Source organism: Nannobrachium achirus, assembly GCF_963921795.1.
Source record: "Nannobrachium achirus genome assembly, chromosome: 12".
NCBI classification, from domain to species: Eukaryota; Metazoa; Chordata; class Actinopteri; order Myctophiformes; family Myctophidae; genus Nannobrachium; species Nannobrachium achirus.
In genome coordinates, this window is record NC_137832.1 from 2,634,682 (window position 1) to 2,657,909 (window position 23,228).

Here is a 23,228-nt window from a genome sequence, read left to right on the forward strand (position 1 = left end):
CCATTTTCACCCTGGCCTGATTTACTTTTAATCCTTCAGAGGAATAAAGGTGTTTCAGGGACAGAATGTGAGATCTATGGTCTGATCTGCACTTGCACGTCAAGACAGTGTTGTGCACTGACAATATAGCAGATCAACAAGCTCACAACACATCGCACGTTAGGCTTTTGGATTCATTTTTGGAGAAAAAAAGATCAAAACAGTAAAAAACGAAAAACAAAGTATAGCATTACCAACGTCTGTTGTGAGTGTGTGCATGCGTGCTTGCGTGTGTGTATTGTGTGTATGTGTGTGTGAGAGAGAGAGAGAGAGAGCGCACGTGCAGAGCGAGCGGCAGAAGCTCGTTCGTTCGGAGCACATGGAAGGAAAACAGAACGTTCTGTTCTTGTACGCGACCGTCTATACGAGCAGCCAGCTCAACATGACCGTAACGGGTCTATAGAGCAGTGGTTCTCAAGCTGGGGGTCGAGAGAGACCCCCAGGGGGGTCCTCAAATTATTTTGGGGGGTCCCCAGATGATTAACTTAATGTGAAACATTGTTTTCTCACTGAACAGTAAACAGACCAACATAAAGTGTATAGAAGGTATCTGCACATTTCTAAAGTGACAATTTAAGGACGTTTTAATGGCTTTATAGTACCTCTGGTTAAACATTGTTAAACCTGTCGAATATTAGAGGCAGAAGTTGTGAAAATAGCAGATCTACATGCTCACAACGCCTCGCAGCGCGAGGCGTTGTGAGCATGTAGATCTGCTATTTTCACAATGGAACAGACGGAGTCAAACTAAATGCAATGCCAACTCCTACAATTCCAAGTGCTTGTCAGAGGGGGGGAGGGGGGTTAAAATATTATAATTAGGGGCAGTTAAAATATGACTCTTTTGGGGGGTCGCGGCCTGAAAAGGTTTGAGGACGACTTCTCTAAAGCACTGCACTGAACAACATGGCCATCAATCCAACACCTCCAACATCACATCACAACACAGCGCACGCACGTGGCGCTACAGCACTAGTCCTTCCATCGCCAGCATTTTGTACATTTATACATTTATACTGTATGTCAGCAGTTCAATTCATTGCTTCAAAGAGATAAAGGTTTGGCCCGTAGCCAGCAGGGAAAGCTGCTAATCTCTGTCGGTCACTTATTTTTACCAACGTGTGTGCGTGTGCGTGTGTGGGCGGGTGGGTGCGTGCGTGTGTGTGTACTGTGTAGGAGGTAATGTATATGGTGACGGCAGAGCGAGCAGCATTCATACAGTCTCCCTCTCTCTCTCTCTATCTGCTAAATGGAACATGCTGTTCTTTGGGAGCGCTCCCTCTCTCTTTCCCCTCCCCCGCCTCTCTCTCTCTCTCTCTCTCTCAGCGGGGACTCATGGCTCCATCTCACCGCTGCTGCCAGAGCCTCTCGGCAGCCATTTTCACGCCACCACATGCATCTCACATAAAAAAAAAAAAACGCTGCCTTTAAGTGGCGGAGGAGGAGAAAACCTTGTGTAACCCTTTCCTTTCCGCCTCCACAGCCTCAACAAAACAAAACACGACGTTTACGCTCAAAGAAAGTCATGCTCTTGATCCCAAGTTCAAACCAAGAGCACTTTGATGACACTTTGATTCACCAGGATCTACACCTGGATTTAGAGCGATCCACGTGTTAAATAATAATAGTTACCTACTCCTCCCGCCAGGGAAAGTCAGTATATTTCAGCCCAACCCAGCTGATTTGCTGCCCACAAGGAGCGCGTGAGCAATTAGGGGTTCAGAGTCTTGCTCAGGGACACACGTGGAATGGAATGGAACCTGGGACAAGCAGGGGCTCTGGACTTTTACAACAAAGCCTGCCGACACCCAAGCCCATAGAAGTGCATCAGAGACAAACCAATCCGTTTTGTTTTTTTGTTTTGCTTTTGCCGGGATTCCCTTTGCGTCTCTACGCGGCGTCCCGTGTGCGGCTCAGACGCACACGGGACGCGTCCTCCTCACATGAGCCCACGTGGATCTACTATAGGTCTTGCCAGAGGCGTCATTTGGGTATGGCAAGGTATGGTACAGCTGCCATACCTAATAAATTCACAAATGTCAAAAATGACTATATATCTGTGTTGATTATTCTGTCATCAAATCACTTTAAACTAACTACAATGCAAATTAGAACAAAATTATTGCTTTCACCGGGTATTAGGCCTATATTCTCCACACACTTGTATCCCCCCTATCTTGACAAATGGTTTATTCCCCGGTTCAGTAGGTCAGCACAGGTGCAATGTATCATAGTTAATTAGCAGCAGCTGGCAAATGTTTTCAAGTGTGGCAGACAGTTGTTTACTTGTGCCTGCGGTCAAATAATACTATCTGATAGTAATCATCATCATCATGCCATGTTGCTAAGGTATGGCAACATGACACCGGTCATGTTGCCATACCTTAGCTTTTGCCGAACCGACGGCTCCACTTGCTCTTACCTCTGTCGTGGTTTCTGGCTCTGGAATGATGGCGTCAGCCTCCTCCTGCAGTGCAGCGGCTTCGCCTGCGGGGGGCTCCACTGGCGCGGCGTCCACGACCAGGGTCTCCTCTGCGACTGGGACCGCCTCGGCCTCGGCCTCCGCTGGCGTCTCTTCGACCACGGCGGGCTCGGGCTCTGCTGCCACCGGTTCCGCTGCCGCACACGCCTCCACGACGGGCTCAGGCGCCACCGCTGTCTCCACCACGGCCTCGGCTTCTGCGGGTGCGTCCACGACGTCAGCCTCTGTTGGCGCGTCCACAACGGGCTCTGCTTCTGTGGGTGCCTCTAAAACGGGTTCTGCTTCTGTGGGTGCCTCTACAACAGCCTCTACAAGGGGCTCTGCTTCTGTGGGGGCCTCTACAACTGCTTCTGCTTCTGTGGGTGCCTCTACAACGGGTTCTGCTTCTGTGGGGGCCTCTACAACGGCTTCTGTGGGTGCCTCGACAACGGCTTCTGTGGTGGCCTCTACAACGGGCTCTGGTTCTGTGGGTGCCTCTACAACGGGCTCTGGTTCTGTGGGCGCGTCTACGACGTCTGGTTCTGTGGGCGCCTCTACAACGGGCTCTGGAACTGCAGGCACCTCAACAACGGCCTCTACTGGAGCCGCGGCCACCTCCACAACGGGTTCTGGAGCTGGGGGAGGCGCCGCCTCCACGATGGGCACAGCGATGGGGACCACCTCTGGGAGCTTCTCTTTTGCCCGCACCTTCGCCTTAGGGGCCGCCTTGGGCGGGACGGCGGGGGTGGCTTTGGCCGGGGGGTTGGCCGCATGTTGCTCTTCGAGGAGTCGCCTGTAGGCTTGCTGTTGGGGAACAAAATGAGAGAACCCAGGGGTCAATACTTAGATCAGTATAGATCAATAACAGTGACAGCTCATCAGTGAACCCAGGTAACATCGTGGGGGGGCTTGTAAAGCCTTTCTTTTTTTTTTACTGTACACTTTTTTCTTTGTCTTAATCCTTTGTAACTTGTACTATACCTAAACCTAACCCTAACCTCAGCAGGGCTGAGGGAACATAGCCGCGATCCCCTTGAATAGTGAGGAAACAAAGGAGAGAAGTGGAGACGAAAGGGAAAGTGGTAAAATGTTAAATGGTGCATTTATACAGCGCTTTTATCCAAGGCGCTTTCCATAGATTGTGCATTACATTCACCCATTCTCACATTCATTACATTCACCCAATCACACACACACACACACACACATTCATTGCATTCACCCATTCACACACACATTTATTACATTCACCCATTCACACACACATTCATTAAATTCACACAAATTCATTACATTCACCCATTCACACACTGATGTCAGAGCAAACCATGCGCAGCACCAACCTGCTCATCAGGAGCAGTTAGGGGTTCAGAGTCTTGCTCAAGGACTCTTCCACACTGACTCTGGGGGAGCCCGGGATCGAACTGGGAACCCTTCGGGAACCCTCCGTGTTCTAATGACGGTTTCTCTACCCCTGAGCCATGCCCCACCAGGGAAAGGGAAAGGGCCACGGGACACGTCGGGACAGACTATTTTTGACATCGAGCAGCGATCACCTATAGGGCGTCGATGTGCCACCCCAGCACTTCTCTGCGCGCACGCGTTTGTGTGTATTTGTCCAAATACCACAGCGGTGTTTTTGCGTCCAGGGCTTTACAGGCGCTGGCGGGGCAGCGGAGGGCCCAGGCGGGTCGGCCGGGCCAACAGAAAGGTGGATAATGGTCTGAAAGAGAGGCATTCTGACAGGCCCGCTGAAGCGCGGGGGGAAAAGCCAGCGAGTCAGCAGTAGCTGGGGCCCGCCGCGCTGCGGCCCAGACGGCGGGGCCTAATCACATCGTAATCATGTTATAATCAGGGCTGTAATCACACCCAGAATGGCTTTGTTAGGACCACAGACTGGAGCCCATGTATGGGCCCTTGGGCATTTTACAGTCCTGTATGCGCGCGTGTGTGTGTGTGTGTGTGTGTGTGTGTGTGTGTGTGTGTGTGTGTGTGTGTGTGTGTGTGTGTGTGTGTGTGTATGTGTGTGTGTGTGTGTGTGTGTGTGTGTGTGTGTGTGTGTGTGTGTGTGTGTGTGTGTGTGTGGGGATGATGCCTGTATGTGATGTATTGTGTTGTGTTGTGTGTGTGTGGGTGGATGCCTGTATGTGTTGTGTTGTGTGTGTGGGTGGATGCCTGTATGTGTTGTGTGTGTGTGTGATACTGTACGTGTGTGTGCACGTGTGTGTGCGTGCATCTGTATGTGAGCGTGCCAGCCACCAAAACAAGTCCTGTCATTGTTCTAGCAGCCAACAGGCAGTTTGGTCTTTTTATTTCTCTTGCTATGATGTCAGCAGTGAGCCATCATTAGTACAGCTCCATAAAAACTGTATGAAGTGTCAAGCAACGTTTGCACGCTAAGTAGGGATGGGACGATATGAACCTTTCATATCACGATTATTGTGACCAAAGAAATTTATGATTTATTTTTGATATTTTTATGATATTATCGCAATAATCAGAATCCATTATGCTGGGGCGGAACATTTGCCAAAGAATAGCAGATCTACAAGCTCACAATTGCGACGCGTTGTGAGCTTGTAGATGTGCTATTTTTTGGCAAAGACATTTGATAGAGTGTGAAAAAAAGACTGTATCGAGTACGTATATTATAAATACCTTTTACCAATTATAGAGGGTTTAAGTGGTACCGGATATGCAGCTCGGCAAATAAAAGGTGAATTGATCCCAGTGCATGACGGAGGACGATATCACGATAAATTAAATCGCCACGATACGATTATCGTGAGTGTTTTTTTAATCACGATAAACGATAATTTTGCTTATCGTCCCGATGGGACGATTATCATGAGTGTTTTTTTAATCACGATAAACGATAATTTTGCTTATCGTCCCATGCCTGGCGCTCAGACAAAAACATTATGGACGGGCGCCGAGAAAGTGACACTGACTTCTGTGAGTGACATACAGATGTGTTGTTTCAACTGTTCAGTATTCACTGCTCTTTTCATGAACATGTCCCGCAAATGCATTTTTTTTCCCACAGGTTTCTTTCCCTGTTTTGCCTTTAAATTTGTATGTAGAATGGAGCGTATATTTTTGCAGAAACTCGCAAATGTCAAGAAACCACTCCATTCCCATTGAAAAGCAGAATCCACCAAGTCAGAGAAGGTCATGAAAATAGCAAAAATAGCTGATTTACAAGCTCAATGTTCTGCAAATCTCCTGAAAATATACTGTCTTGCCAATGGCAGGACGTGTGAAGATTTGAAATGGAACATCTGTACACGTAACAGCTTGTCCTTATTCCAGGCATGTTATTATATAGTATTATTGTGTCCTTTATAACAGTCTCCAGCAGGGGTTCACAAACCTTTTGTCTCAGGGCACCTCATAAATATTTTTTTTAATCCGAGGCACCCCTACATTATAATTCACTCCCAGCACCTTATATTTATAGCATATCGTCGTTGTCGGGTGGAAACCTTGTATGTCCAAAACCGTTTGTTTTGTATTTATCATCTATAAAATGTACTAAACTAGTGAAAACAGCAGATCTACAAGCACACAACACCTCGCATAGTATATAGTATTATTGTGTTGTTTACAACAGTCTACAGTCTAACAACACGTGTTAGTTGGGGTCTCCCCCAGTCCCCCCCCCCCCCCCCCCTATAGAATGAGGGCGGAGCAACGTGACTTTTCCCCTCTGTAGGAGCTGTGTTACTTTCTGCTCGACATAGAATGTTAACTAGCCCCGCCCCCCTCGCATGCACATGCACGCACACACACACACACACACACACACACACACACACACACACACACACACACACACACACACACACACACACACACACACACACAGGCAGAGGCACACGTACACACTGGTGGAAAGTAACTACTCAGGTACTGTACTTAACTATTATGTTGAGGTATTTTTACTTTACTGGAGTATTTCCAATTTTCAGTACTTTTACTTCTACTCCACTACATTTATTTGAAAACTTTAGTTACTTTGTAGGTTTTGATTAGGCTATCAAAACATACATTAAACCACTTCAGCCATGTACATATCGGACATTGTAGATCTGACTTGTAGATCTGCTATTTTCAAAAAGATTTTTTATAAATTTGAAAACTTGCTAAATGAGTACTTTTACTTTTGGCATGCACTTTAATAAGTACATTTTGATGCACATACTTTTGTAGGCCTACTTTTACTTTCTTTTAATAGTATTATTTTTACTTCCGGACGTCTAACTTGTATTTCTACATAGCAGCAGGCCTATTGATACTTTTACATGTACTACTTTTTCCCCACGCATGCACACGAGGGGGGAGGGGCACTGAAGGAGGTGCACATGCCTTAGTTGCAGGGGCGTCACAAGGGGGGGGGGGGGGGGGAGTAGGACTGAGTTACTAGGGCCCAAGGTGGAGGGGCCTTCATTATTATATACTTTAGCTATTGAAAAATAGCAGATCTACAAGCTCACAGCGCGGCACCGAGTGCCGCGCTGCGAGCTTGTAGATCTGCTATTTTTGAAAAGTCTTGAAAATGTGTGCAAATCTTTGAATATATGTATTTTTATGCGAACATTTGTAACTCAGATTTTGCTTCTGGGGGGGGTCCCTGGAACTAAGTATTTTGAGATGGGGGTCCGTGGCCAAATTCATATCATTTTGGGGGTCCTTCACGTGAAAAGGTTTTAGCACCACAGACACAGAAACATGGGTTTCTCAAAAAACCTTAGAAGGATTTGAAATATTCAAAGAAAAAAAAATAGCAGATCTACCAGCTGCCACGCTGTGAGCTCGTATATCTGCTATTTTTCAATAGCTAAAGCACAAAATAATGAGTAATAATGCGTTCATGGGGGGCCCGCAGTGAATCCTCGTACCCAGGGCCCAGAATTTGGCGTGACGCCCCTGGTTAGATGCACATTTTTTACTGCCTTCAGTGAACTTGGTTTAGAGGGGAAAATATAAGAGAAAAGAAAAGAAAGGAAACCCCCCCCCATGGAGGAGGGGGGGTGGTTTTGTAACATGGCACACGTGTGAAATCTTTATAGACTCTCCTTTCTGCTGGCGTCGTCAAAAACACTCTTATAAATAAACAGATGGAATAATAAGAGAGTTACACTTAACGCAGCTCCACATCAACCTAATCTGTACGCTTTGTTTCTGTTTTACATTGATGTCAGCGACACAATTATGATCTGAAATCCGATCATCTTTTTTTCTTTTTTGATAGAGCAGAGCTGCATGCTGCTGCGAGCGACGAGTCAAAACTACTACAAACTGTGTCTAGTCTACTACACACTGAAAATAACAACAACAACAACAACAACAACAACAATGTAAAAAAGAAAACAACAACTATATGTGTAGAATACATAAAGTTACTGTCAGGAAACCAGTAGCGTCAGTTCAGAAAAAGCTAAGGTATGGCAACATGACTGGTGTCTTGCACGTGCGCCTTCGCACGCGTGCAAGACACCAGTCATGTTGCCATACCTTAGAGCAACAGGCATGATATATTTATTTTAAGAAGAAGTACATATAATATATACTTATATATACCTAAAATATAATTATAATACCTTGTTTTAGATTTTGCATTGGTAGTTATTTTACTGTAATTTACCAACATAATAACCCGCACAGATAGACAAAGAGACATTCATGGATTCATATTTAGAACTAACTTTTATCTTCCCCCCCTGGACCCAGGGTATGGCAGCTGCATACCCCTGCCATACCCAATTGACGCCCCTGGAATGAATAAAGTTACTGTCAGGAAACTATTGATTACAACTGAAAGAAAATCAACGATACTGTAGCCTACAGGAGTGCAGCAGCACATATAGCATAATAATAATACTAATAATATTAATAATATTAATAATACTAGTAATAATAACAGTTCCATTGGGACATAATGAACCAAGCTGTGCAACACATGGAAGCACATGTTCCCTCTGTGTGGTGAGCAGTGGTGTAAAGTAACTAAGTACATTTACTTAGGTACTGTACTTAAAGTACAGTTTTGAGGTGTTTGTACTTTACTTGAGCATTTCCAGTTTCCAGCACTTTTACTTCTACTCCACTACATCTCGGATCCAAATATTGTATTTTTACTCCACTACATTTATTTGAAAACTTTAGTTACTAGTTACTTTGCAGATATAAAGGATTATAGCCTATTATAAAACATATACATTAATCCACTTTAGCCCTATTTTATACCTAAGCTATTTGAAAATAGACAATCTAAAGCTCACAACGCGTCGCATCGCGACGCGTTGTGAGCTTGTAGATCGGCTATTTTCAAACATTTAGTACTTTTACTTTTGGTACTTTAAGTACATTTTAATGCCAATACTTTTGTACTTTTACTCAAGTATATTTTGAATTCCAGAATTTTACTTGTTACAGAGTATTATTATATTGCAGTATTGATACTTTTACTCAAGTAAAACATTTGAGTACTTTTTCCACCACTGGTGGTGAGCATTCCACCAACAGGGGCAACCACACTACTAGTGCTTCTTTCTTTCTTTCTTTCTTTCTTTCTTTCTTTCTTTCTTTCTTTCTTTCTAGGATATCCAGAGACTATCACCTTTCTAGAGGATTGGTGGAGCTTCACAGCAAGACATTCTGGCTTCCAGACTATAAATAGGCAACAACACTCGCAATTTTACCAGAACTGCTTCTTTCTATAGTTTCTAGTATTATTATTATTTTATTATGGTTGTTGTTGTTGTTGTTGACTGATGTATTGAACACTTTATCATCAGTTGTCATTGTTAAAGCAGTTCAGATACAAGCTCTGCTAATAGGATTTAAAGGAATAGTTCACCCCAAAATGACTTGTTTTCTATTGATTTACACAAGCCATGCATGGATACTTGAGCACAATAATGTGTTTATGCATTTGTCACATTCCTAAAACAAGAAGACAGACATTACCAAATGCATTTGGGTCCCCGTGCAGAATGAATTGGGGTAAATTTACCATAATCACATTTTTGCCTTAGAAATGTGAAAAAATACAAAGAAATAATATATAGCCTATTGAACTTGAGTCTCCATGGCGTGAGTAATCAAAAGCACTCCTTTAATACTCCTTTAAACCCTATAGAAAGCGCTATAAGTCTAGTTTCCATTCGGGTCCTTTGTGCTCTGTTCATGCATAATGTTGTGTTTTTGGGGGACTCACCACTCTCCTCATGCGGCGCTTGTTCTTCTTCCTCTTGCTCGGCATGGTGAGATGGGATGGGGGTCCGTGTGACTCGAGTCAGGGGGTCCGCGGCTCGGGCTGTGCGACACTGCGATGCTCAGCGGGGACTGAACGGCGGCGAGACGCGGCGCAGCGCTGCGCTCCTTTTTAAAGCCTCCGTCTAGTGGTCCGCGGGGGGGTCCGCGGTGCGCTGCTCGACCTATAGGAGAGCAGGGAGGGGTGGAGGGATGGATGGATGGATGGATGGATTTATGGGTGGATGGGTGGGGGCGTCACCGGGAGAGAGAGAGAGAGAGAGAGAGAGAGAGAGAGAGAGAGAGAGAGAGAGAGAGAGATAGAGAGGGGTGTGTCTGGGTGCTTTTCACTGGATATATACGAGCCCCGTGCGCGCACGCACACACACACACACACACACACACATGCACGGCATTCTACCCACTCGTGCGCGCACGTCTATTGCGCACGCACGCACACACTCATGGAAGCCACAGGGCTGCTAGCTTATTGGCTGGAGACGAGGAGGTTATGTAAGAGAGAGAGAGGGAGAGAGAGGGAGAGAGAGAGAGAGAGGGAGAGAGAGAGAGAGAGAGAGAGAGAGAGAGAGCGAGATTGATATTCCTATATGCATTTTGTTATATTTGTTGATGTACTGACATATTATCTTGCTTATTATATTGATTTGGATTAAAAGCGTCTGCTAAATGCCTAAACTGTAGGCTACAGTGTGAGAGAGAGAGAGAGAGAGAGAGAGAGAGAGAGAGATAGACTCCTCGTGGGTTTGCATGGTGGAAGGCCACGCCCCCTTTCTTACACACACGCACACACACACATGCACGCACGCACGCACGCATGCACACGCGCGCGCGCACACACACACACACACACACACACACACACACACACACACACACACACACACACACACACACACACACACACACCTTTCCTGTAGCTCCGCCCCTCTGCTCCAGGGAACTAGCAGTTCCCTTCTTTAACCATGGAGAAAAGAACAATTAGACCGACAGACACGTACGCACACGCGCACATACATACATGTAGGCCACCACACACACACACACACACACACACACACACACACACACACGCGCGCGCGCGCGCGCACACGGTTTTCTCCACCTCAGATAGCCTATAGGAGAGCCTAAACACAGAGGACTGGGAGGGGGCGTGTCTAGAGCAGGGATGTGCAGAGAATGTTAGAGAGGCAGGGGCTGACACTTCTAAAAGGGCCTTTTGGTGAAAATATAGAAAATAGCAGACCTCCAAGCTCACACAATGACGCGTTGTGAGCTTGGAGGTCGGCTATTTTCAGTAGGCTACTTGATACCACACTAAACTAGGCATAATCAAGTGAATACTGGAGACGTGGCGTAACGGCATGGATTTCTACACAGAGAGGGCAATTCTTTCAACATAAGATGCTGCGTTCAAGTTCAGGAGAGTTTGGACAAGGATGCTCTTGAATGCTGCCTTCAGGTATGGCATGGAAAGAGGGGCATTTGCATTTCTTTCACCATAGTAAAAACTGCTTTCATGGTCTGGAGAGGGCACTTTTTACAGACGGATAAAAGGGCAGGGGCTCAAGCCCCCTTTGATGTCTGTGAGTGCACATGCCTGGTCTAGAGCGCCTTTCAGACGTAGTGCGGTTGTTTGCCGCGTCCTAGTCATTCATTTTCAACGAGAGGCGGGCATTTACTCGCGGAGCGAATGTGTTTGTGTCTCCACCGTGGCGCGATTGCCGCTGATCCAAACGAGAACGTCCGCATCAACCGGCGTCCGTCTGTAGGGCACTTAGGGCTGGGAGGGGCGTGTCTAGAACTAGGGCTGTACGGAAGAGTGTTTTCTGCTGGTGTTTCAGTCTGAGTGTATCAAAGGGTGCGTTCGGAAATGCGCACCGGGTGTGTGCTCAGTGTAGTGAGTGCCTAAACCTAACCCTAATCCTAACCCTAACCTCAGTAAAACTATGCCTAAACCTAACCCTAATCCTAACCCTAACCTTAGTAAAACTATGCCTAAACCCAACCATAACCCTAACCTTAACCTCAGTAAAACTATGCCTAAAACTAAACCTAACCCTAACCAGAACCGGTGCGCATTTCCGAACGCACCCTTTGATACACTCGGGCTGAAACACCAGCAGAAAACACTCTCCCAGGGCTGTACAGACCATAGACCTAAGACCGTAAAGAATATGGACGGTGGGAACCGTGAACCGTCACATTACCCATTGGTTTCTCTCAGAGTGAAAATGAAGCTTGTTTTGCCATTGTATGCGTATCCGCCATCATTGTATTAATGGAACCCAGGGAATGCTATGCCAACGACATTTGGTATATAGCCACTGGTTTCCTGGCCAGTGATATATACCCATATATACCAGCCACACATACAGTATATGGGCTGTCTTCCTCCATATCTGGTAATTCCCATATGAAGATACAGGCTTAATATTGATAACATCAGGGATCTCCATATGGGCAAAAGATTGATTCTGTTAGAGTGGTTCCCATGACATCACAACATACAACAGTCCCTTTTATGCCCATACATGGAGATCCCTCTTTGAACCAGCCACACAGATATGGGCCATGGCTTGGCCATCTGGCCAGTGATGTATATCGATGACATCAGGGATCTTCATTTATGGGCATAAAAGGGATGATGTGGTACCTGTGATATCACCTGTGATGTCACAAAGATGTGTCAGGGGAACCACAATGTCAGGCGTGACCTACAGACCTACAGCAAAGTGGGTGACGGGGCACCCTGGGGTGCCGCAAGTTACGGCAGTCCAGGGGTGCCGTGAGATCATTTGATAATATTTGAAATTTATTTGGACATTTAAAAAGACGTTTTCTATAATAAAAACGTCTTTTTAACTATGGACCTCCCTGCCAGACGTCTTCTGGACGTCTTTTAAAAAAAAATAATAATAAAAAAAAAAAAAAAAAAAAAAAGATTTTTTTTTTGAAAAAATAAAAAAATTGGACCTCCAACAGTGTACTAGCCATGATCGCGATCGCGAAATTGCATGTTTAACCCCCATACCAACCCCATCTTTCAAACATGGCAGCCATGTTTGTTTACATTTGAAGAAAACATAAGGGCTGCCTTCTCCTGAATGCCTGAACGGATTTCCAAGCGGATTTTTTTTGTTTGAAAGCTGTGAAAAGCATGCACATGCATAGTGCATGATCTGTGCACGAATGTGTGCACCAGCGTGCACACTATTTTTTTAACCCTTTGTTGGCGAACCGGCAATATAAGAGGTCCCACTTTAAATATGGCACTGAAGAAGTTAAATATGTATTTAGTATAATTTAGTACAAAGTTATTTTCAATCAGTTCTAACCAAAATGGCTGTTATCTCGCTTTCCTCGCAATATAATCACTAAAATATGATATCAGTGATGTCATTACGTGCGCATCCCGCATCAAAAACTCATTCAAGTCGCCCAGGGACTCATTCATGTCATGGTCCTGGGGTCCCGGGGATGCGACTCCATTGGAGTCCATGTTAAAATAATTTACTTCTTCTACATATGTTGCTATATTAGTTTAGATAGTTTAATTTGTTTTTTAATGTATTGTGTAAGATAAACACTGTAAAGATGTATTATCAGTTAAACCTGGAACAGCTAAAAACTATTTTCACTAGTGGTTCTCAAAGTGGGGTCCTGGGTCCTTGAGGGAGTTCCAGGGGGTCAACAGATAAATGATATTTAGGAACCAAATAGAACGTTATGGGTCTGTAACTCGGTGAACAAATGGAACCAAATGGACCTGTTCCATTTGTACTCTAGTATTTTAACATTTAATATAAATTGGGGTCCCAGTGATATAAATATAATTAAATGGTGTCTGTAGCCTAGTGTATTTAGAAATCCTAGTTCTAAGTTCAAACATTAGCCAAATTGTAAAATAAATATAAGAAATAGGCAAACATTTTGAAAATAGCTCACAGCGCTCGAAAACATTGTATTGAGGACTCATAAAACTTTTCTGGGACCCATTTGAATGTCCACCTGTGGGTCCCGGGACCCATTACATTGAAAACCTAGTAACATCACTGATGATATAAATAAATATTAGGTGCTGGGAGTGAAAATTAGGAATATAATAAATGTATAGGGTGCCTCGGAAGTAGAAAAATATTTATAGGGGTGCCCCGAGCCAAAAAGCTTTGGGAACCCATGACCTACAGACAGACAGGACAAGATGTGCCGGTTTTCACAGTAATAAAAGTGTGACGTAATTTACACATCCTACCTCCATTCTGAATTCCCATAGAGGTGTTTATTAACCGTGTTCCAAAAATAAACAAACGATCTCTGCGCGTTGACTCGTATGGATACGAAGCATCATTAAAGTTATTACATTTGTGCCAGAAACAGAACGTATCAAATCTATGAGTGACTTTGGTGAGGGATACAGAGCCACACCTCCCTGAACTCGTGCGTATTTCTTTGGACCCGATCGTCTTCTAAGTCAGTGGTTCTCAAACGTTTTCATGTCAAGGACCCCCAATATTACATGTACCTATTTGGCCGCGGACCCTCATCTCAAAATATGTTGTTGCAGGGACCACCAGAAGCAGAGATTTGAGTTACAGAATTTGATTTGAAAAAAAAAAAGAAAAAAAATGTATATATATATATATATATATATATACAGTATATTCAAGATTTGAAAATAATTTCAAGACTTTTTTAAAAATTAGCAGATCTGCAAGCTGTAATCTGCAATTATTTCTAGTTAAAGCTTAAAATAATGGTTAAAGAGGTTAAACTATGAGAACTACTTTCCTCCAGTGTTACTATGTGCACGTACCGGTATACTGTTTGTCTGTATATTTTTATTTTTTTATCCCACAATTTTGTGAAACAGATGTTTCACCCAGTGCCCAAGCTGTAATCCTGGGCTCTGCTCTCCCTCTGCCAACCTGGGGAGAGCCCTGAACTGAGCTCATGCTTCCTTCAGTGCATGAGGAGTGAGCTTTCCGCTTCTTATCACCCAACAGGGGGGAGCTTCCCCGGTTGGGACGTAGCGCGTGGAAGGAACACGTTATTTCAACCAGTTCCTTTCCCCTCCATCAGGCGCCCCGGCTGGCCAGGGGGAGGCAGTATAGAGACCAGGATTACTGCATTTTTTTGGGTAAGGGTACCTACCCTCAGAGACACGGGGAGAACATGCAAACTCCACACAGAAAGGCCCTTCGCCAACCCCACCTAGGGTGTGGGCACTGATGACGTGGGGGAGTGGACAAACCACCTGCTCCCACAGCATCCCCCGGAGGGATTCGTACCCAGGACCTTCTAGCTGTGAGGCTACAGAGCTACCAACTGTACCACAGTGCCTCCTCAGTTATGTTTGTACTGTTTATGACGGGGTGTTCGCTCATGTGTCCGGAGGCTTACACATGCATGAGACAAATGACACCCAGGAGAGAAGTGTGTGCGTGTGCGTGTGCATGTGTGCATTGTGGTTCATGCACTCCCATGCAAAACCTGTGCACATTGCCTGCAGGGCAGCCCAATGAATATGCATCAGCCTAATGAATATTGCTGCCACCATGTGGACAGAAGAAGTACTACACGCAGTGTTGATTTTCAGGCAGATTTAGATTTAGTTTTTAGTCATACAGTTTCATGACATTACAGTTCACTGGTACAAGGTCAACTAAAAGAAATCTCTTAAGGCCTCTCCATACTTCGACCGAAACCGCCGTTTTCGGTCAAAAGGTCCTTTTCTACCATAAAATGATATCCCTCAGGACTTCTGAAAAGCATTGGACCGAACGAGAGTTCGGAAATTTGCACGTCGGAAAACACAACTCACCGAACGTTTCGGTCGAAGTATGGAGAGGCCTTTACAGTGGGGACAATGTCAGACTCAAGCTCCAGCGCTGATTCTGACATCAGGCTAGGGCAGGGGTTCTCAACCTGTGGGTCGGGACCCCCCAAATTATTTTGGGGGGTCCCCAGATAATTAACTTAATGTGCAACATTGTTTTCTCACTAAACAGTAAAAGACAAACTTAAGTTTTAAGTTTTATAGAGGGTATCTGCACATTTCTAAAGTGACAATTTAACGACTTTTTAATACCTCTAAAATGACAAGTTAAACATTGGCCAAAGTGTCAAATATTAGAGACAGAAAGTGTGAAAATAGCCGATCTACATGCTCACAACGCCTCGCGTTGCGAGGCGTTGTGAGCATGTAGATCTGCTATTTTCACAATAGAAATGTGTTATACAAAATGTAATGCCTCAACTCTTAGTGCTCGTCAGGGTGGGGGGGGTCCCCAGTTAAAATATGATTATTTTGGGGGTCACGGCCTGAAAAGGTTGAGGACCCCTGGGCTAGCGAAGTGGAGGAACCTGACAACAAAATGATCCACCTGGGACAGATAGTGGTCCTCCACCTTGTCAGGATGTGATCCCCTTAAATAATCATATTTGGACTGGGGACCCCCCCTCTCCTCACACACACACCCTGATAAACCCTTGGAATTGTAAGAATTGAGGCGTTGCATTCATTTATTTTGACTCTGTTTCAGACAAAGGTAGTAGAGCATCCCTTCCTCGTCTGTGAGCCTAGATTCCCCCTCTTCAAATGGTAGCTTGTTCACTATTCAGTGAAGCAAGTGATTCTTTAGGTATTTTCTAGGGCTGGGACTTTAACTGATTAATTGCGATTAATTAATTGCAGAAAATTAGCGCGATTAAAAAAATTAACACATTTTAATCACACAGTTTTTGCACCACAGAACCTTCAGTTTCGGGCATACCGATCATAGCGATGCACCAACCAAGAAGAGACAACAAACGCAAAGGGAGAGGTAGCCGATCAGAACGCTTTGCTTGGCCCAGTGGATGCGAAATTTAGATTAAAGAAACTCACTTGTTGATTCACTCATACAACAAAATGTGTTTTACTTGAAAAAAAATGCTTCTCAGGTCAAATATTTATATGCGATTAAACATGCGATTAATTTTGATTAATTAATTACAAAGCCTCTGATTAATTCGTTTTTTTTTTTATCGAGTCCGAGCACTAGTATTTTCATGACATGATGCCTCACTGAGAGACCTGTTCATTTGTCTAGTATCCTGTGGTTTTGGTGATGTTCAGCTGTTTTGAGCAACTGTCTTTGAAAATGTTATTGTAGCATTGTTATTTTATACTGTGGAAATTGAGGATCTAAGCTCACAATGCCTCGCAAAGCTTGTAGATTGGCTATTTTCACATTTTCTGCCTCTTTTAATATTTGAGAACCTGGCCAATGTTTGTCCAGTTTTTATGGTACAGTTTGTTGATGACTTTTGATGCAGTGATGGCTTTAGGGTCAGCAATGGTCTTTTTCTTTTCGTGGCCGGCATTCTTTGGGCAGTGCTAACCACTCCTACGTCCGTCTCTGTGCATGAGCACGGAACTCCATGTATAGAGATAGCTAACGTGACGTCACGACAGAACGCCCATACGCCCATGCACCTTGTGTTGTGTACCATGCGAAGTGAGCACCGCTCATTTCACACAGGTTTGATTTTTACACATATTCATACCTACAACAAACATAATAATACTTTATTTAACCATACCTGATTTGAAGTGCGCACTAGAAACCTTTTTTTTTTTTGCAGCGGTGCTAATGAAGGGAGCTCCAACATCAGGCTTTTCACCTAAATCCTCACAACGGGGCCTGGCTGGCCGCCAACAGTTTAGGGCACGTGTGCGCTCACACACATTCAATTCACCCTTTGTCAAGTCCCGCCCGTTGTCCTGCCCCTCTTCACACTAGGGCATTAACGACTTGTGATTTTTGCAAGTCGACTCGACTCAGTAAAAAGTTGAGTTGAAGTCGACTTTATCGTTTGATGACGTCATCACATCACACACGACCCCCCAATTATTTGGGGGGTTCCCCAGATGATTAACTTAATGTGAAACATTGTTTTCTCTCTCAACAGTAAACAAATCAACATAACATTTAAGTGTATAGAGCAGGGCAGGAATTTCATGGAGGCCATGAAGGCCATGGCCGTCGTTGCCCCTCAGTTTGGCCTTGTGCCCCTCAAACCAATGGCATGACCTGAGGCCACAGTGGCCTTAATGCCTCAGCTGATGTAGCACTTTCTCCTCTGTCTCTTTCTGGTCAATATGTAATGATAATGAATGAATACCTATACTATCCCGTGGGGGAAATTCAGATATCGCAGCCCAACCCAGCTGCTTTTTTATCAGCTTTGACCCAGCTGAACTCAACCTAGTGATGCCCACAAGGAGCGCAAGGGGAAGGGGAGCAGTGGTAGCTGGAGTGGGGAATCGTAATGCGACTTCTGGGGCCTCCGGAGTCCTAGGTGTGGACACTAACCACTCAGCCACCACTGCTCTACAATAATGTAGACCGTAGACACCAATGTCTCTTTCTTGTCATGTAGATACCAGTGTTTTTTGTTGATATTCTGAAATCTTAACTCCCCCGAGTCCCCATCTTTTAACCATTCCAGTGACAGATTGTAAATACCATCATTTATATATTTCACTGCAGATTAGATTATCATCCCTAATCCTTAAATTCAACACATTTTTTCAATGGACTAAATTCTTGTTTCATTTGATGGCCTTCCTGCCATGGCATTTGGCCTTTGTGCCCTCAAAAAATTGACAACACCAAAGGTCAAGTGGCCTTGCCCCTAAAATGACAAAATTCCAGGCCTGGTATAGAGGGTATCTGCACATTTCTACAGTGACAATTTAAGGACTTTTTAATAACTCTAAAATGGAAATTAAACATTGTCCAAATTGTCAAATATATAGAGGCAGAAATTGTGAAAATAGCTGATCTACATGCTCACAACGCCCGAGGCGTTGTGAGCATGTAGATCAGCTATTTTCACAATTTTTCATATAGTTATTCTGGGTGTTCAATTCTAATTCCAAACTTGGTTTCAGTGAAATGGAGCTGCTCAGTTGCAGTATAGTGAGTGACTCATGTTTTTAAATGTTTTTATTTCTCAGAAAATTATGTTTTAGCAAATTAAACATAAAAACCAAGTCCCTGTATTGTTGCACATGACAGCAGAATAATCTCAATAGAAGTCTTAATTAAAAAGACCAAAAAGAGAGTAAATTAAATGTACTCTTTTTCTTCTTTTTTTTACTTGACTTGGCAATGAATAAACATTGTGAAATGTGGAATATGCATTCAAAGGTTGGTTATGATGTGTAATGTGGGTGTTTATTATTATTACATCATGTTGTGTAATGTGGGTGTTTATTATTATTACATCATGTTGTGTAATGTTTATTTTATTGAATTGTCCACAATAGAAAAGGGTCAAATGAAAAGCTCCCTGGGTTTTTAAAATGCCAACAATCCGTAAGACTGAATATTAAATAAAATAACTTTATTCTGTGTAAGCAGAGACATCAAATAATTATTCACAGTGTGTGGGAACAAAAAGAAAAATAGAAAGAAAGAAAAGATGGGGGGGACCCCCCCTAGTGGGGACCCCCCAGTGGGGACCCCCCAAGCATAATCACATTTGAACTGCCATCACATCTTTTAACTGTGACCAGGGCAGGAATTTCATGAAGGCCATGGCCGTCGTTGCCCCTCAGTTTGGCCTTGTGCCCCTCAAACCAATGGCATGACCTGAGGCCACAGTGGCCTTAATGCCCCAGCTGACTGAACCACTTTCTCCTCTGTCTCTTTCTGGTCAATATGTAGACAGTAGACACCAGTGTGTCTTTCTTGTCATGTAGACACCAGTTTCTTTTGTGGAGATTCTGAAATCTTAACTCCCCCGAGTCCCCATCTTTAAACCAATCCAGTGACTTTGATTGTTGCAGGGCTGATCATTTATCTACCGGTATTTCACTGCAGTTACTACATGTCATCTTTTCGACACCCGACTCTAACCTCCAAGGAGTGAGACGCTAACCCTCCGGTTGAAATGATGGGCGTTCGCAAAAGCGAGATTTCCTCACCTTACATTCAACAAATTTGAATTAGTGCTCGTCAGGGTGGGGCCGTGCATTTATATAGTGCCTTTATCCAAGCGCTTTACAGTGATTGTGCATTACATTCACCCATTCACACACACATTCATTACATTCACCCACACACACACACACACACACACACACACACACACACACACACACACACACACACACACACACACACACACACACACACACACACTCTCTCACACCACATTTACCCATTCACACACACATTCATTACATTCACCCATTCACACACACACACACACACATTCATTACATTCACCCATTCACACACACACACACACATTCATTACATTCACCCATTCACACACACATTCATACACCGATGGCAGAGGAAACCATACAAGGCACCAACCTGCTCACTGGGAGCAACTGGGGGTTCAGAGTCTTGCGCAAGGACTCTTCAACACTGACTGACTCTGGGGGAGCCTGGGATCGAACTGGGAACCTTGTGGTTCCCATCCGGACGCTCTACCCATGAGCCACTGCCGTCCACAAATGTATTTATTATTATTATTAAATAAAAAGAACAATAAATTGCAAATTAAAAAATAAAACAGACAGAGTGACATGCAGTCTCATTCACACAACTTATTGAACACAGCAACAACCCCCCCCCCCCCTCTCCCCCACAAGCACAGTGGAACAGTCCAGTCTCTAGGAGTGCGAGTGTGCTCGGGGCTGTACCATGTCTGCCTGCGGGGGGGTCATCACTCTGGACTGTACCATGTCCGCCTGCGGGGGGGTCATCACTCTGGGCTGTACCATGTCTGCCTGCGGGGGGGTCATCACTCTGGGCTGTACCATGTCTGCCTGCAGGGGGGTCATCACTCTGGGCTGTACCATGTCTGTCTGCGGGGGGGTCGTCACTCCTCTGGACTGTACCATGTCTGCCTGCGGGGGGGTCGTCACTCCTCTGGACTGTACCATGTCCGCCTGCGGGGGGGTCATCACGGGGCCGATGGTAACGCCCACATATTCCGCGTAGGCAGGTGGAAGTTCATCTGGCTTCAACCCCAGCTGTGTGTGCACACACACACACACACACACACACACACACTCGATTCATACTGTACGTCAAATTGACAGTTGTGTTGAGATCTTAGTGAATTAATGCTCCCCATTGACTTGAATGGAAAATGCAAAAAGGCAACCACACTTGCAATTCCCCAGAATTGCATCTTTGCAGTTATTATTATTATTACAATTTTTAATTAGCATACCTTTTATGGCCAGCCTGATGCGGTTCAGGCAGAATTTGAGACCTCTGCTCACAGTTAGAACAGCAGTGAACAAACTATGGAACAAAACTGCCCGTTGATGGTTTGAGAAGGTGCTGTTGGAACAGTCAGTGTAAAACCTCATTTGGTGTGAGGCAGTGTTGTTTTTGACAGCACATTTTGATTTAGTTTTAGTCATAGTCTTTTTGAATAAAATGTCATTTAGTTTTAGTCATAATTTAGTCACCTGAAAAGTTTTAGTTTTAGTAACATTTTAGTCGACTAAATATCATAACATTTCATGGTGACTAAATCTACAGTTGATTTAGTCAACTAAAATGTATTTTGGCAGGCCTTGATGGCATTGTAATGACTGATTTTACACTTGATTGCGTGCTGAAAATAGCCGATCTACAAGCTCACAACGCGTCGCGCTGCAACGCGTTGTGAGCTTGTGGATCTATTTTCAGCTGAGAGCAACCAAACATAAAATGACTCTCTTCAGCACTAGTCCCTCTCTAACGTTTTAGTCTAGTTTTTATTTTGTTGACGAAATTGAGAATATATTTAGTCTTAGTTTTTTTCAAAGATTTCTTTTTTCAAAAAAAAATTTGGACCCCAAAATTTTAGTAGGCATGATAGCAATCGCGAAATTGCATGTTTAACCCCCATAGCAACCCCATCTTTCAAACATGGCAGCCATCTTTGTTTACATTTTAGGAAAACATAATGGCTGCTATCTCGAGCTCATGAATGCCTGAACGGATTTCCATTCGGATTTTTTTGTTTGAAAGCTGTGAGCAATGTGGACACACGTGGTGCATTATCTAGGCATGGGTGTGCATGATCCGTGCACTATGAATTACATGGAAGTCTATGGAGACAGGGGCAGGGGAGAGTACGAAGGTATTGTTAAATGGCGGGGAATGTGTTAAGGATAACACAGAAATCCCCAAACAGTGGGTCGCCGATCCATTCACATTCAAATTACAATTTGGATTTTAAAAATGTTTTGTTGTTTAATACATGTTTTACTCCCAACGTCAAAGAGGGTGCTAAATCTGCCTAATAAACGTGGAAAAGATCAGCATTCATTTCATTTTCTCCTCCTAATGTTGGTATGAATGCATGCATGCATTTTCATCAAGTCACTCGGGGTGTTCACACCAGCCCCCCCTGGTGGATTAAAAAAAAACGCCTTTACCGAAATACAGGTAGACCTAAGTAGTCCCTTCCTATATGTATTGTTAACCTGGTTAAAAAGTATTCAATCAATCAATCGATTAATCGGTCGCCGGGCCGGCCAGCCAGTCAGCCAATCAGTAAGTAAACCAGTCAGTCAGTCAGTCAGTCAGTCAGCCAGCCAATCAAAGCGGTGGTGATCTCACCTCGTTGTAGGCGGGTGGGGGGGCAGCGAACATGGCGGTGCTGTAGGGCGGGGGTCTGTGGGGGGGGTCTTCACCCTGAGGCAGCGACACGCTCCTGGAGAGAGAACATTAGTACATGATCCATTATTATTACATTATCCTCTAAACTGAACATTAGTACATTATCCTCTATGATTATTATTACATTATCCTCTAGACCAGGGGTCTTCTAATCATCACATTAGGCCCTCACCTTCACTTAATGCGGCCCACAGGTTCATATTGGAACACTGATATATTATTGATTTCAGCTGTTCCAATTCCAAACATGCAAACATGATCCGCTTTAATTACTTCAGTCTGTAGTAGCTTTAATGACAAGTAAAATATTGTCTTTTTTATGTTGAATGTAATTTGTATTTAAGTTCATAAAGTTAACATAAGTATAACTAAATGCATTTGAAATTAAATACAATTTTTACTTTTCAGGATTCCAATTCAAAAATAGCACAAAACTACTACGGATTCCAATTCAAAAAACTTGTCGCACCGCAAAGCGTTTTGAGCTTGTAGATCGGCTATTTTTGCTACTTTTGTGTGACAGAATGAAAAATAGTTAAAATACGAGATAACTGCCCGATAGTATATGCAATGTGGCCCTCTGGAGTGAGTGTGGAAATATAGTGGCCCTCTCCATCATCAAAGTAAGGAAAAAAGAAACTATTGTTGTGATACATTGTTATTCAAGAACCTTTTTTCAAACCTGTGTTTACATCTGCATTACATGTCATGTTATTTGTATTGTGTTGGAACAATAAAAACTGTTAAAGATAAGATAAAGTTGC

At 44.0% G+C, this 23,228-nt stretch overlaps 1 protein-coding gene across 2 annotated transcripts in view; it reads right to left on the reverse strand.

The window, feature by feature from the left end:
* The window catches only part of LOC308296360 (uncharacterized protein), a 30,461-nt gene extending 20,467 nt beyond the window's left edge, over positions 1 to 9,994 (reverse strand). Inside the window, exons 1-2 of one of the 2 annotated variants that reach the window (XM_080739617.1) lie at positions 9,723 to 9,994; positions 2,462 to 3,304 (exon numbers count right to left, since the gene is read on the reverse strand). In XM_080739617.1, the coding sequence (XP_080595743.1) occupies positions 2,462 to 3,304; positions 9,723 to 9,767 (888 nt within the window). In that variant the 5' untranslated portion in view covers positions 9,768 to 9,994. The remainder of the gene's footprint in view (positions 1 to 2,461; positions 3,305 to 9,722) is intronic. The other variant, XM_080739618.1, reaches the window with a different exon arrangement.
* Between the last annotated feature and the right edge of the window lie 13,234 nt (positions 9,995 to 23,228).